Source organism: Hyperoodon ampullatus, assembly GCF_949752795.1.
Source record: "Hyperoodon ampullatus genome assembly, chromosome: 4".
NCBI lineage: Eukaryota > Metazoa > Chordata > Mammalia > Artiodactyla > Ziphiidae > Hyperoodon > Hyperoodon ampullatus.
In genome coordinates this window covers 12,598,631-12,615,160 of record NC_136917.1, presented here as the reverse complement: position 1 = coordinate 12,615,160, position 16,530 = coordinate 12,598,631, and the positions used below count along the sequence as shown (strand labels likewise).

General features: G+C 45.7%; 1 protein-coding gene across 6 annotated transcripts in view; it reads right to left on the bottom strand.

Annotated features, from left to right (window-relative positions):
• Nucleotides 1–16,530, bottom strand: part of TENM2 (teneurin transmembrane protein 2) — a gene marked incomplete at its 5' end in the record, with an annotated part of 1,007,477 nt that overhangs the window by 226,101 nt on the left and 764,846 nt on the right. For 5 of the 6 annotated variants that reach the window (XM_079702682.1, XM_079702683.1, XM_079702684.1 and 2 more), the window contains one exon: nt 8,590–8,712. The exons of the other annotated variant lie outside the window; for it this stretch is intronic. In XM_079702682.1, the coding sequence (XP_079558808.1) occupies nt 8,590–8,712 (123 nt within the window). The remainder of the gene's footprint in view (nt 1–8,589; nt 8,713–16,530) is intronic. 6 annotated transcript variants of the gene reach the window in all.

The following is a 16,530-nucleotide window of genomic DNA, read 5'->3' as shown; positions in this document are numbered from 1 at the left end:
TGCCAATGCAGGGGACACGGGTTCAAGCCCTGGTCCGGGAAGATCCCACATGCCACAGAGTAACTAAGCCCATGCGCCACAACTACTGAGCCTGCGCTCTAGAGCCCGCAAACCACAACTACTGAAGTCCGCGCGCCTAGAGCCTGTGCTCCGCGATAAGAGAAGCCACTGCAACGAGAAGCCTGCACACCGCACCCAAGAGTAGCTCCCGCTCGCCACAACTAGAGAAAGCCTGCGCACAGCAACAAAGACACAATGCAGCCAAAAATAAAAATAAATAAAAAAATTTTTAAAAAAGAACCTTCAAAATGAGTGGGCATAACTTCTGTAACTTTAAAAATAATAAAAGGAAGAGAAAAGTTAGGCCAATACTGCCTCCCAAGAGATTAAGAGGAAAGGTGGCTTTTGTAAATCGCTACAGCCAGCGTGGGGAACCATCTCCATGACTCTGTCCCTGGAGGTCAAATCCCTGGGCTGATGTCCAGGAGGTCTCTGCTGCCCTCCAAGGTCAAAGAGGCCAGCAGCCCGGACCAGGCTCCCAGTCCCACAAACAAGGATCAGAACCTGGGCTCCCGGAGCCATGCCAGCTCTTCTAGGACCACAAACATGGTTAACCCCTAAAAGGATGCCATTGAGAGACACTCAACAAGGAAACGAAGTAATTATGGTTTCTACCTTTACCTCCAAGATGGGTGTCCTCATATTGAGTAATTCTGAGTTCTCAGGAGGCAATGTTGCATGTGGAGCTGGTCAGCCCTGGGTTTGAATCCCAGCTCTGACAACTACTAGCCATGTGCCTTTGGGCTGATCCCTCCCCTTCTCTGAGTTGGTCTACTCCTCTGTATAATGGGGTTGCTTCTGAGGATTAACCAGGGTAACATAGGACGCGAATTTTAGGCACTTTTACATCTTTCTATCCAGTTCTTGTGCTGCCTTTAAAACACCTGTAACTATCCCAGATTTGGAGGATAAATATGTGATGATTTATTGATAGTTTATGATATCAGCTGCCTAGTGCACTATTAACTACAAGAGGGCCCAGGGCTGGAGTGGGCTGTAATGAAACAGACATCTTCCAGAGCAGCTGAAATCAATACACAATGAGTGGTCAATACATCTGCAGACCCGGGGGGGAACCTACTGCATGAATTAAAGTGCTACGGCCAGAGAAAGCAAAGGCCAGTTTAACACCCAAACTGCAGCTGTTAATGCGGGCTCTAGCTGCTTCTCAGGCGGGCAACTGAAAAGCAGCCATGTGTTTATTTCACAATGATCCATGAATGTGCCAAGCAATGCTGGGTGGGTCATTCACTCATATTTTCATGCAATGACTATTTATCAAGCATCGACTGTAGTGCTAGGTAATCTCTGGTCAACATCAACGTTGGGGTGTCTGTCATATTCCCATTATCCATTATCTAGGCATCCTGAAGTCAGGGTCTCATGGACCCTTGGGTTTGCATTGACAGTATCAAGAACAGAGGAATTTAACACCATTCTGTAATCATTCTGTGTGAGTCCGGCCACCACCCTTGGGTTCTAAGCAATGACCAAGCGTGGTGTCCTGGCAAACAGGATGGAGTCCAGCCTCCATCTCCCAGAACCATGGCTTCCATGTCCAACTTTTCTATCTACGAGCTGCACAGTGAAAAGTGGAGATGGTGATCATTTTGCCCTAAGAAGCAGATGCTTAAGACACATTGGTTCTTGCTGGTTCATCTCCAGCTTAAAGATGAGATTTCTAGGATTTTAGAGGTAACATTCTAATGATCAATTTCACAGGATAGTCCACGTCTATAACTCCATGGAAGATTGCTCATGGAAATGTGAAGCGATTGCCTATTTCAGACACATGTACCTAAAATTCCAACCAGTTAAATAAGACTGATGTGGAGCAAAACAACAGCCTTCCATAGCCACATTAGAAGCTAATCATTTCAGAAAATGTTGCCATAATTCATTTATGGAAGCAGCAAGGCTATTCCCCAAACGAGTGATAAAGGGAATGGACTCACAGTCATAGCACGGAAATGAAGCCTTATGTTAATACTTCCTAAACTTAAACTGAACTCTGGAGGCACCCTGGCATAAATCTGCCTTGCAGATTATTCTGCCTCACATATTTTTATCTATTGCAAATAAAGTTGAATTCAGAATATTGCTTCAGTCGTCACACCTCGTTTCCATTTATTTGGGGATCAGGACAACCATCTGTGAATTCTGTTTAACCAAAAGATAGGCGAAAAGATTCTCCTAAGGACATTAGATTCACTAGCTCATCTGAGTCAGCAGCAGCCCAGGAGCCTTCACCCGGCTGTTGCCTGGCTATTCTTCAGGAATAGACTTCCATCCTGAGCGTCCACTGAGGCTGTTATAGTATGCACAACATCACACAGCAATAATGATTTTTATAAAATCCTTCAGCACTCAAAACTACACATGGCCTTTCTTTCTTTTGAAACCTCCATTTGTCATCTTAGACAAAAATGGTCAAATCTCTGCCACTCAGGGTGTTAATAGATATTTATACATCTGACTGTTCAGGTGAACATACTTCTGTATTAATAAGTAGTTCAGTTTATTAGTATTATTTATAGCAGCTAAAAAATTTTTTGAGTGGTTACAACTTGCCATGTAGTCTCCTGATTCCTTTATGATTTTTTTCCCTGTTTTTCAGACAAGAGGACCACAGGAGTAAAGTGACTCACTTCGGATCACACAGGTCTTAAGTGGCAGAGCTGGGATCAAAAGCTCTGTCCGACCGTTTCAGAAACCCACATACGTAACCACTAGGCTGACTGCCTTTCAGACCCTGGGCTAAATACGAGAGAGACAAAGAGAGGCGTATCCAAGCAGAGAGCAGAGACCAAGCTCTGGGTGTGCAGGTCTCTCTGAAAGAGAAGCATGCCAATGAAAGTAAGGGCAAATGTAGCAGGAAGGGAAACTGGATCTCATGATTAATACGTATGTCAAGCCACGATGATGCCACGTACAACAGAAAGTATGCAACTGGGAACGGCTTGTGGAGGGCAATCAGAAGCTGAGATCCACCAATGTGATGCACTAAGTGGTACCCATCTGTAACAATGGTAGAAGAGTAGGGCCTCCAAAATGAGGGGAGTTGTTGCATTGGTGTGTAGGTTGTTGGTGTATCTGCCAGTAGATGTGCAGTATCTCAAGGGCTGGCTCAAACATAATGACCCCTTGTCCTTCTGGGAACTTCACCGACTTTGAAAAAGCCCCATGTAGGGAAGTGATCATTTTGGAACCCTGGGCTGTGTTCATTGAGAGGCTGATGAGAGCCAGAGGAAGAATTACCAACCTCCCTGCTAATCTGGCTCCTAGCACCATACATTAAGCCAACTAGTAAAAATCATTATGAAGTTTTTGCTGAAAGGGCAAGTGTAGAAAAACATGTTTCTAAACAGAATAACAGTCTTTGCCATTTTTTTCCAACTTGCATACCATCTGGAAATTCTGATTTTTTTTTCAAAGGGTAGGAAAGAAATGTGCTCCAGGCACAAATAAATGTTTACAGCTGAGTTATAAACCGAGAATGGTGGGGCTTAAAACAGACATGCTGGCAGTGATGGAACTCAAGCTGCAGTGAGACAAATAATGCTGCAAGGAGCTGGCCAGCCCATTTTTGCACATTGGCCCTTTGGAACGGGAAGTCCTGCTTCCTACTGACCTCATCAAGCACGTGGTTGAGAAGAAGTCTTCATTGGGGTTTGTCCCAATTCTTAGAAGGTAAAGGAAAAAGATGAAGTGGTAGGATTGTTTACCTTCACATTCCGAAGGCAGCCTTAGCCTTTGGAAAATACAGCACCTCATAAGAAGTGGCAGCCTGTGGAGGCTTGTTAAATGGACCGACCGAGAGACGTTATGATGATGTCAGGAGAAACAACATATATTCATGGATCTCTTACTAAGTATCTGATATCACACACCATATTCTATAAGTGACATCTCATTATGGGGGACAGCAAGCTTATGAGGGGGTACCATTTTAAAGATGATGGCTCAGAGGCCGAGGGAGGGCAAATGACCTGTTTACATCCACACAGCTCCTTAGTGATGGAGCTGGTGTTTGCATCCAGTCAGACCAACCTCAGAGCCCTGTAGTATAGAGCATCTGTCAATGCGAAGTTATCCGAGAATATATTATACCCAACACTACGTCAAGAAGGAAAAACTGCTATATTGGAGTTTTGTCTTTCTCCCTAGTCTCCTACAACTTGTAGTTACAGACAAGTCCGAGGAACGTAGAAATGGGTTTGTACATGATCGAGACTAGTCAGCCAACTTTTCCTGTAAAGGGCCAGACAGTAAATATTTCAGGCTTTGGGGGCCATCTAGGCTCAGTTGCACCTACTCAACTCCATTGCCAGAGTGCAAAAGCAGCCAGGGACAATGAATGAACGTGGCTGTGTTCCAATAAATCTTTATTTGCAAAAACAGGTGGCTGGCCAGATTTGGTCCATGAGATGCAGTTTGCTGACCCCAGATATAGAGGACACCTTGAATGTAAAATGAGTGTAGGTTTTGAGAGTGACCCATGAAATTCTACTTGGGAGTTTATCCTTTCTTAAGATCAGTGCACAAATTCGCTACATATGATGTGCCCTTTAAAAGTTCTTGTATATTTTGCCTCTGGACCTAGCCAATCACACTGGATTCCCTTATGCTATCTGACCAGGTCAGAACACTGTACTGAATCTTCGTTCTCAAGGCTTATCTAATCCCAGACCTATAGAAAAAGTGTTCCGTGCTCTTGTAATGAAGACGTATGAGTTCGTCCCTTGTAACATAGAAATACACTTGAGATGGTGAGTGATTCTGGCAGTCTGTGGGCTCTCCTTCCTTGATGTGAAATCCAACGACCAAATCAACCACGTTAAGTTTTAATTGAAAGAGAGAATGGAGAAAAAATAAACCATGAACAACAACAAATGGAAAAGGGAAGACAAAGCCCAAAGAACATATATTCTCCCAACCAATTAATCAAGTGCTTTGTTTCTACTAACATATCAGAGTGTGTAGGCTGCCCTGTCTATTAGACTCCTTTCCAAATCTGAGCAGTGTAAACACTCCTAAAGACCAAGTAATGAAATCTCTATCGATGTGCCATCTTAGATGGGACTCACATGCCTGTGTTTTGCTTACATTTTAATTTGCTTCTGCTGGATACTTACCTAGTAATTGCTTAATAAGATTAACCTCCCTGGCAATGTGTGGTGTATCTTGATTAAAACATTATCGGAGTGAAGGATTATCGTACAGCACAAAAAAAATAGAGAGGGTGGTATTTAATTAATTTATTGCCAATATATCTTGATTGCCTCTTTGAAACACTGGAAAAGTAGTCGATTGGAATTGATCCAGGTTATCTAAATGTATAGATTTGGATTGTGCAGAGGAGGTAGGTCACTGGGTAAAGAAATTCAAACATAGGATCATTGCCTTTAAAAAGAGTTAGGCAGGTATAACACACCATTTGTAAAGCAATTATACTCCAATAAAGATGTTTAAAAAAAAAAAAAGAGGCAGGTGTGTGAAAACACAAACCTTTCTAGTCTTTTTTTTTTTTTTTTTTTTTCGATACGCAGGCCTTTCACTGTTGTGGCCTCTCCCGTTGCGGAGCACAGGCTCCGGATGCGCAGGCTCAGCGGCCATGGCTCAAGGGCCCAGCCGCTCCGCGGCATGTGGGATCTTCCCACCCGCGTCCCCTGCATCGGCAGGCGCTCTCAACCACTGCGCCACCAGGGAAGCCCTCTAGTCATTTTTTTTTTTTTTTTTTTTTTTGCGGTAGGCGGGCCTCTCACAGTTGTGGCCTCTCCCCTTGCGGAGCACAGGCTCCGGACGCGCAGGCTCAGCGGCCATGGCTCACGGGCCCAGCCGCTCTGCGGTATGTGGGATCTTCCCAGACCGGGGCACGAACCCATGTCCCCTGCATCGGCAGGCGGACTCTTAACCACTGCGCCACCAGGGAAACCCTCTAGTCATTTTTAAAACCAAACCTCACAACAACTTAAGAAGAGATCTGATCTCTTCGGTCACAGGAAGAGTACTGTTTTGGCATTCAGAAAGAAGACGTTCTGAGTTTTACTTCAACTTTAAGCAATTTCAAATGCTCAGACTTTATCATAAAAGTCCTCTTGACAAAATTCACTGCACAATGACTTGGTAACCTCTTTTCTGGCTCAGAACTCATTTGGAAAATATTCTGCTGTGTGTGATGTTATACAACTCACACAGTATTTTCAAAAGCAGGTGGCCTCTGAGGGGAAAAGTTCTGGCCTTTCCAAAGACACCATGGAAAATGTTTCTTTGTTCATTTAGAGACATAATACTCTTAGTTAGGACCTGTTCTTTTCCGGGAATCTTCTGTCCTGCTGGTGTGGGAGGCTCCAGTGGGGTTGGAAATCAAGCTTAATCACAAATGGGAGGAGAGGCCGACCTTCACTTATGGAAGTTAATGCCCATCAGTGATTCCCTTCTGTGAAGAATGCTATTTTAAAAGTGCTTGTGCAAAATCCCTGGCGGTCCAGTGGTTAGGACTCTGCTCTCTCACTGCCGAGGGCCCGGGTTCAATCCCTGGTCGGGGAGCTAAGAACCCACAAGCTGCGAGGAGCGGCCAAAAAAAAAAAAAAAATTTTGTTTTTTAGTTAAAAAAAAAAAAAAAGTGTTTGTATGTAATCTCAGTAGGTATATGGACATAAAATACATCCCTGTGCAAAAAAAATGCATATTCACATTTCAAATGTGTATTCTGCACTCTTTTCAAAGGATGGAGTGCTGATTTGCAGATGAAAGGACATTTGTGGATCAAACATAACAGAGACCCCCAAAAGCAGTGTTTCTCAAAGAGCAGCACCACAGACGTTTTGGATGGGATACTTCCTCATCGTAGGAGGCTCTCCTGTGCATTGTAGGCTGTTTAACTGTATCTCAGCTTCTACCTACTAGATGCTGGTTGCACCTCTTCTAAATGTGACAATCAAAAGTCTTCAGACCTTGCCAGATGTGCCCCTAGGGGGCAAAAACACCCCAGCTGAGAACCACTGCAGTAAAGGCAACTGAAGTTACATTTACAGGTGGTGTCAAGCCCTGGAGATGAGCAGACTGCAAATCTTAGGCCAGCAAATCTGGCTCCTGGCTTTTGGGTCAGTTAAGGTAAAATATACTTTTCATTTTCAGGTCTAGTTTCAGTCACTTGAAAATGGAAAGCATATAATTTCATCCTCAGATAAAACTTTTTCATGCTGACTTAAAGTTAATTTAGTGTAATGATTAGGATAGATGAGGAGAACGACTCTTAAAGCCTCGATCAAAAGACGAAAAAGTCACACTTGAAGCATTAGGACAGCTCCGGAGAGGCTAATTTAAGCAACATTAGCATCTCAGGGCTGATTAATGTACACCTCTACGGGAAGATGATTCTGGAATATCCTCTGTGGAAAACGCCTGATCTAGGAAAAACCCAACAGCTCCCTTAAAGATGCACACGGCACAGACCTGAGTTCAAATTTGTACCTGCCTACTTGTTGGATTTGGGGTAAATTTCTAAAACATCCTGGGCCCCAGTTTCTCCAAGATCATTTTTCTCCCTTTAGGGTTATGGAAGTGACACAACGTTAAATCTGGCACACAATAGGTGCACCCAATAAATGTTTCCCTTACCATTGCTGAAATATCCCTGTGGGGTATTTTAAGAAATGTCAGGTGAACTGCCTAGTGTGCTAAGAGGCAGCGTGAAAAATTCTGTGTTTGGAGAACCCTTCTGTGCAATCTCTTCTGCTTGTGATTTCCATCCTGTATCAAGCATCCTCCCCTACCCTGCACGCCAGCCTGCCTAATGGTGCCATTGGCTGCCGTTGGTTGTCTCTTAATTGCCCCATGTCCCCACTTCCCCATGGTTCTGTTTTTTTCTCCTCTTTCTTAGCACCTTGTTAGCACCTATTTTTTTTCTTTTTTTTCCTGCAAAAATACAGTTGCCTGATTGCTTCAGTAAACATTTCTATTGTTCCCTTCACTGTTTTGCCAAGGGAAGCTTTGTTCCCGAGTTGTCAAAACTCCTTTCTCTTCTCCCACGAAGCGGAACAGCTCCGGGTCTTTCTCTTTCATGCCTTGCCAGGTGGTGCTTCCTCCCTGGGGAAGCTGCATCTCTCCCCTGGGGAGACGGCTCTAGTCTACTGGCCCGTGCCGCCTGCTGCTCTCAGCTTTCCCCATCAGGCAGGACTTTCTCCTGCTGCTCCCGCTGCTGCTGTGGCTGCTGTTCCTGCCCAGGCCTTGAGATGCTTTCAAGTAGCTCCAGACCCTGCCGGTCGCTGCAGATAGCGTAGGGGTGCACATGGCTCTGAGCGGACACGGCGCCAGCTCCGAGTGGCTCCAGCCAGACACAGCTCACAGACAGGAACAGCAGACAGCTTTGAACGGGGGTACCTAGAAAATGCAGGGCTTTTTTTTCTCCCCTTTTTCTCCCTTTTGCATACCTTACAAGATTCGCATTAGAAAACCTGAACCAGATGGCGGGAGCTCTGAATTTTCCTGTGGCCTCAAGAGGGCGAGCCGCGGCTGTAACCTCACCTTTGCCTCCAGATGGCGCTGTTGTCACATCATCGTTTCCTGGTAAGCCGGTCCTTATCCCATTGTTAAAGGTGTGTCCATCTGCCGGCTGGAGTTGCCAATTGAGTCCGAGCAGATGCATGGCTGCAGGAAAGACAAAGTAATGAAAACATGAATAGAGAATTCAGCAATGCAGATGTCAAGGGGGAGGGCCAGGTGCCTTTTCCAAACGACTGCCTTTGAAGGAAGCTGCAGTTCAACACTGGCTTGCCCCAGGCCTCAGGGATTAGCTAAATACAGACGGCAAGTAGATCTGGGTAGTTGGGTTTCCTCTCCCAGTGGAAAGGAAACAACAGCCTCAGGGGCAGAGCATCCCCAGTGGCGGGCGGAGGAGGGAGGGGAAAACAAAGCCCGGACCTTCCAAATGGTGCCACCATAAAGGGGAAAATGCCCCTCTGGAATCACTGTAAAGGGCACTCCCCATCCCTCCCGGCCTTTCCTGCACTCCGGACAGAGCTGTTTATAGACTGGTGGTCCAGGGGCATTGAAAAGAATAGTTTCCCCCAAACTGCTCACAATCTAAATCTGTTTCAAATCAAGCCTCCCCCAGTGGGGCCAGCCTGCTGGTCTGGTTCAGACGAGACTATACCTGCGCTGAAATACCAATGCAGCCTCCAGTATCTGCAGTAGTACTGGCCCACGGTAAAGCCCACCTCCCTGTTTCAAACTTGAAAAAGGTTTTTCCGCTCCAGCCCTCTTCCTGACAAGTGAGTATCTTTTCAGCCTATGGTGGAATAAGCTTGGGGGTAGTGATGGAATGGAGTCCTTTTCTGGAAATAGGACTACGGCGATTCACTGTCTCTCTCCCTCTCACCTGCCCTACCTTTACCCTTCCCCACAGTCCAAGATGAGACACAGAGCTCTGAAGCACTGCCTCTTCTTTGCTAAGCAAACAAGCACGCCTACAAAACGCTCGTTTTATTCCCATGCAACCTCCAACCTCCAGACACCAAACTTCCTTCTGGTGGTCCTTGTCCCTCTGTTGGTGCCAACTCCCCACGTCCCGGTTAGTTGAGCTAAGCCAATATCCCCCTAAGTCTGATGGCTCTTGGTGAGTTGTTCATACTGTGTGGAGTGAAAGGCAAGTTCCACACACCTGCATTCTTTCAAAGTCTGTATCTAAGAAATGCTTCCTTTGTGAAAAAATGAGGACTTCCTTCCCCTGCATATTTCTCAGCCAGGCAATAACCACCACATGTCTGTCTGGCATTTCAACCAGACACAGGTTGATGCCTTTGCTACGTTTCCAGCACTGCAGGAGGGAAAGGGCTGTTGACAGGGAAAGGTTCCTAGTATGAGGCTGGGGATGGGAGAAACAATTAACCACAGGAAACGCAATTAACAATGCTGAGGAAATTGTTCACACAGCAATTAATTCTGCTTGCTTACCACCACCTAAAGTCAGGCTGCATTCTTTTAAGGTTAAAAACCTATCTTCAAACCTTACAGCTCAGATTGATGGCCATGGATGAAGGTGGCAAGGTGTCCCTGCGTGTACATCTGCTTTTTTCTTACACACATCCCCACCCCAGAACCAAGTTTTCTTTCTCTACATTACTCCGAAGTGCAAGGCCCACAGCTGCAACTCTTCGAGATGATACATGCTAATAAGAATAAGTGACATTTACTGCACACTTTCTGTCTGGGTAACACCTAATTTTCTCCTGCAGTTTATCTGTTCTATGTAGGTCACTTAGTTGAAGAGGCCAGATTCGATTGCCTCAAATAATGACATATTTTCACTGTACAGAGGTCAGGACATGAGAACTAATCGTGGCAGCTTCAAGATAACGATAGCTTCTGATTTGTAATTACCAGGTGAAGGGAGCCAAGGAATTAGCTATTTTTAAAAGATTTCCAAAAAAACATACTATTGGGTTATCGGCGCTTGCCTTGAGCCAGCTTGCTGATGCACTGGAGATGCGGTTCTTTCAAGGAGGGTCTCTGTGTTTTAAGAGAGACACAAATAGATACTGCAGATCCAGCTGGGGCCCAGGCCTTACAAAGCTTTGATTTTTCATGTCTAGAAAAGGAAGTGATGGGTCCATCAGGCAAAGATGACAACCTCCCCAGTGCCCCATCAATATGAAAACTCTTGTCAAAATTGCTCCCATTTCCTGGTACTCAATCTTGTCATTCCAAGGTGCAGAACATACTGCGACCATCAGCTGTGGGAGATCAGAGAGCAAGCAATACCCCAATCTTACTGGATATACCGAGGGCATCCACGAAACGGTGGTCTCCGTTTGCAAAGACGCCTGCCCCCCCGCCCCCCCTTGCTTTTTATCTTGGGTTCCATAGCATCTCTTTATTTAAAAAAAAAAAAAAAGTATTCTGAAAACAAGAAGACCACAGATGCGGTGAGAAGCGTTCGGGTCAGAGTACACAAGTAACTTCTCAGACGACTCCCAGAAGTGAAAGGAGAAATAAGAAAGTGAGATGAAGACGGAAAAAGGACCAAAGCCAAATCTGCAGTGCATAAGCTCTGTCCTCCCAGTAGAAGCGATGCAACTCAAGTTGCAAGACGAAACTCAAGTTTGGGCATACTTTCTATTGTTGAATTGAACATTAAGTAAATAAGTGCGAACTATATCGGGGTACAACAACCTCCTCTTGGTTTTTTATTTTATTTTATTTTTTTTGTAGGCGGGGTGTTGCGGGGAGTCTGAAATAGGCTTTTGTTTGCACTTTTTATTTTTTTCTTGGTCAGCTATTCCTTCTCTCTTACTTCAGTAGGAAAATGAGAATATCTTTCTGGCCTGTGGGGATGGACTAAAGTGTCCTTAGGATAAAGACCCAAGGGAGCTGTGAAGTAAATGAGTTTCCTGACTAATGAGAATTCTGTTTCTTATTCTGCTACTGATTTGCTTGATGGCGGGGGCTGAGAAGTCAGTCAATCTCTCTCTTTACCTTTTGTAAAGGTTTCCCTTTACAGGTAGGATAATGGCTGCTTAGGGCCAGAGGGAAGTTCAGCAGCTGCCACCCCCTGAAGATTTGTTGATAGCAGAGTATCTTGAACATAGAAGGTGCCCCATAAGTGTTCATTAGAATCAGTAATGATACATGGGGGCAGATGTGAGGGGCTGGATTGTAGGACATGATACTCTTCATAAATAAAAAACACATAATACAGGGGTGTAAAGGATGGAATGAAACAGTGCTGGCAACTATATGGAGGGGTCTGCAAAGAGAAGCTTTTTGATGATTAGAGTATTAGTACCTGCTGCCAGTCCTTGGACCCCTTCTATGGCCAGCACCGTGGTAGACATTCTACAGATATTATCTCAAGACCTGCAGCTTACATTTGAGGTGGGTGCCATCATCATGCCCATTTCACAGACGAGGAAGCTGGTGACTGTAAAGTTTGATCACAGGGGGCTTTTGGAATACAAGGAGGATGACAGTGGGAGGCAGTTGGCTGCTTCATAGTTCATAGTGATCTGGTTACAAATTCTGGTTTGCAGTGGAATCTCGGCAAACCTGGTCTCTTTCTTGCAACTCATGATAATCTCCCTGTGGCTGAGGAATCGCCAATTTTGTATAGTCAGCACCCCATCCCTGAGGGGGGGTAACATCATAGTTCCTCACCTTGTTCATCTCACCACACACGCTGCATACCTTCTCCTTCTGCCACATCTGGGTCTGGGTCAGATGTGGCAGCCTGGGTCTGGAGCGAGGACAGCACGGTCCAGAGCCACAGCTGACCGGTGATAGAATAGAGAATGATTGGAGAAAGGAACTGTTACTGTTGTAAGATATGGAGAGTTTGGGGTTCTTTGTTACGGCAGCATGCCTGAGCCGATCTTGACTGATACGTTCAAGTATACGGTAAGTGAGAAATTCCACTTTTATACACTAGGTGTCCATGCGGTCCTTAAAGTTATTCACTTACCGGGTCAGGATCCTTTCTAAAACCCAGCCAGGAAGAGTTTGCACATATTTAGGGCCACTACCTTACCTCTATGAACAACAACAAGAACAAGTAGCTCTTTAAACATTATGTCATAATATCTCCAATTCTGATCTGCTCTCAGAATCAGACTTAGAAGCTGAGAAGCCTCAGAGTAGCCAGAGTTACTGCTTCTTCACCTCAAGATTTTGGGTGAACACTGGCCTCATCAATTTCTCCCAAAAGACATCTGGATGCAGTGGGGTGGTCCCCTCCCCCCAATCCCCACAAATGCTCCAGCAGCTCATCCCAAAAGGTCCTGTTCAGACCATCTGAGGGTCAGAAGTGAAATGAGTTTGGGAGACCCTGTCCCTGATGTTATTCACCCCCCACTGACAGCCTAAATGCACAATGTATCATGGTTTGACAGGCTCTCCTCCAGAGAGATCCTGGGATGCAACAAGGGGGCTCCATGGGTCAGCAGGGACAAAACAGGGAAAGGCTCCAAGGGGAAGTCCATGTAATCCAGGTGGCAGCTGGGAAATCAGCCACCAAAAACACAATAGGGCAGCTAAACTCTGAAAGTATCCCTCTGGCTAATTGCAGAAAACTTTTATCAAGTATTGAAAATGAACCAAGATAGGATGGACAGACCACACACAGATCCCAGATTTCAGCAGGAGTAATAAACAGACCTACCTGGAGTTATGGTGCTATTTTCTTACTGAAGTTGCCTGCGTTTGTGCCAGATGGGGTCCGATAGAAATACTCAGGGGGAGCCAGAGCAAAGGGAAGAGAGAGGGGTTGGCTGCAGGTAAAAGAATTCTCCAGCAACCACAAGGAAGGAGACTGTAGGCCTTGAAAAGTGGCAGCTTGGAATGGGGGTTGTCTGAAATAGTAATTAGGGTATGTGTGGGCCCTGCTGGGTGCCACTTAGAACCTTCCCTGTTCACTGGCTGGCAGAGGATCAAGTTGACAAGAGGGCCAATCAATATGTCAGCAACGCTTCCCAGAGAGCTGCTCAGCCCTTGTTTGTCAAAGAGGGCAAACACGGGGGCCACGGGTGTTCTGCGTTTGCCGAGCAGGTCCCCAGGAACCGGGGGTATCTTTAAAGATCAGTCTTGTCAATACATAACTGGAGGAAGAGATTGGGCTTTCCCTTTGAAAATGGAAGACTTCAGGCCAAGCAGAGCTTAGGGAGGGGAGGAGGGAGTCAAGCTTGCTGGGTCTTGTGGCTCAGCCTGCGATCAGATTCACAAGGGCCTTAGAGAGGACGGCAAAGCTCCATCAGAGACCAAGGCAGGATGATGGGAAGGGTCAGGGCTGGGTCTCCCCACCCTGACATCACCCGATTTAGTCAACAATGCCAGGGCTCCCATGGAAAATGTAGCCAATTCTGAAAGGGCCCCTGCCCAGATGACGGAAAAAAACGCAGCAGAATACTCCGAGCTCAAATGCACCAATGCTGACCTCGAACTTGCACAGGCAATCTGTAAAGGCACTTGTGCAAGTAGTAGTGAAAATTAACACATTGCAAATGAGCCTCCTTGATGATGGTGACAATGAATATTTATTTTGGCACTGTGCCAGGTATTGGGCTAATTACATTATTTGCATCATTTATTCATCATTTATCATTCAGCAGGTATTTATTGAGCCCCTACAGTATGTTAGGTGTGTATTCCTAGGCACCAGGAATAAAGCAGTTAACAAGACAAGTTCCTCGCTCTCAGGGGAAAAGAGAAACTAAACACATAAGCGAAAAGTAGAGTATAGGGCTAGGGAATGCCAGGGCATGGGGGTTGGGAAATTGAACTTTTTTGGTTTAATTGTAGACCAATTAAAGATGATTGCCTGTGATAGGTAAATCTGAGGCAAGGCTTGAAGGAAGTAAGAAAGCAATGCAATGCTGACATCAGGTTTGAGTGAAGCTAGGGGAAAAGGAGAGTGTGGGGTGCTGGGGGGATCAGTGGTGGGGAGTGGGTGCCCTTGGAAGGGGTCTGCCTTATATTTGGCTGAGATGGGATGACCCTGGAGGATTCTAAAGAGGATGAAAGCTCACTTATTTTCATTCTCACCCTGTGAGGTGGTAATATAATCTACATTTTCTAGATGAGGAAATGGAGGCTTAGGGAGGTTAAGTGACTTGCCCAAGATCACACAGCCAGGAAGTGGGAAATCTGGGATTCAGACTGAGACACTTGTACCTGCAGAGTCAACCACCATGCTCTCCTGCTAGTGACTCACTCCCTCTGAGCCCTCACTGGAGGCCATCAGGCCCTTGGAGTTCTTTAAATGAACCACTACTTTGCCAAGGCTGAACAAGGCAGGTGGGCTACAGAACCACTTACTAAAAACGGTCAAGGCTCAGTCGGGAACAGACACCTCCTTGTGCAAGCAGTCATTAGCCCTCTATAAATATAAAAACCAGTTTGCTATTTAACTTAAAGGAATCGCTGTTGTCAATAGAAAATAAATATGTTGGACAACTTCAATTTACCGTCCTGCTGGCTAACAATCAATATGTTTGGTGACTTTTTCCTTGGTGAGTTTACTTATCATCCTTCAGGGATGCAGTACAGTGGGTCTTCTTTAAAGAGGTGAGGGCCCACTGCAATGTATTAACGTATTAATTATCCTTTTTAGGAAGGCTGTCAGTGCCAAAATGACCTTCTGCCTAAAAGAAGAGATGTAAACAAAACCATGAGGGATAACATTCTCAGAAGTGCCCCAAGTCTTAAAGGAGTTCAAAATTTTTAAATCTTAAAGGAGTTTAAAAAATAAAAATCCCTTCCAAACCACCTTGGTGAAGTGATTTCTTTTAGTTTCGCCCCATTGTATTGCAATACATTGAATGGAATAAATTTTCAAAGCCCTGCAGGGAAGTTACGCCCACAAATCCCTTTACTAGTAATGGGATTTGTGCACCTATCTGCTAAGAATGCTCTGAAAACTGACTTGCCTGTGTCCAACTTCCAGCCTGCAGCTTCCAAAATGGTTGCAAGGCTTATGGCACAGGAATTAACACAGACGAGGAAGGATGAGTTGTAGATACGATACTAGAATCCTGGCAGGACCACGGAATATGAGAGGGGCTTGGGAGAAATGCACCTGCATTTACCCCTCTACCTGCACTCTCTCATCTTCCAGCTATGGTGCTAAAGTGGTCCTCGGCAAGAATTCTGTCTGCGCCTTTCTAATTCTAGTCCCTCACAAAAGCAGGGAGACTTTCTGGCCTGCATGTCTGCCATGAGGACGAGGTGAAAGTTGCAGGAGACAGCTCTGGGACCAGAGAGCAGTGTGTTCCCGAGACAAGAAGAATCCACACGGAGGGACCGGCACATTCATCTATTCCTGTGACAGGTTTGGGATGGTACAGTGAGTGGGAAGTGGTATGAGATTAATCAATTCCTGTGTTTGGAGGAAACAAAGGGGGCTCCCTGCCGCTTTAGGGTGCATGGTGCCCCCAAGCCGGTGTCATCCCCACCCCCTTCGTCCCCTTGCATCTGCTGCACTGCAGGTGGCAGCTATTAACAGTGTGGGTGTGTGGTGTCTGGTGTGCTCAGGTGACCTCTAACAAGGCCCCCTGGCTCCCAGCATCACCGGACAGATCGATACGTAAGACAGACCCATGAGCTGACATCCACTTTCTGTTTCTGGTGCGGGGTCCCCAGGAACGTACACTGGAGGACAGGCGATGCTGGCCAGGCACCCCATTGTCCACCGAGCCAGCTCATCCTTGGGCTGATAAATACACACCTGGAGCCATTCAACGTACAGAGCATCATTTCCCACCCCAGACTACTCTGTTCCTACTGCTATTTTTCCCTGGAAAGAACTAAAATAAAAGCCTTTCTTTCTCCAAGAAAGGACCCATGTGATCAAAATACCTTTAGAGAATGATAACATCGGTAGGTTTTATTCTTCAAATAAATCACGGTCTCGGATTTTAAGAGCTTTTGTGATAGCACAACACATCCCCACAATCCATACACATACACCTCAATGCATCT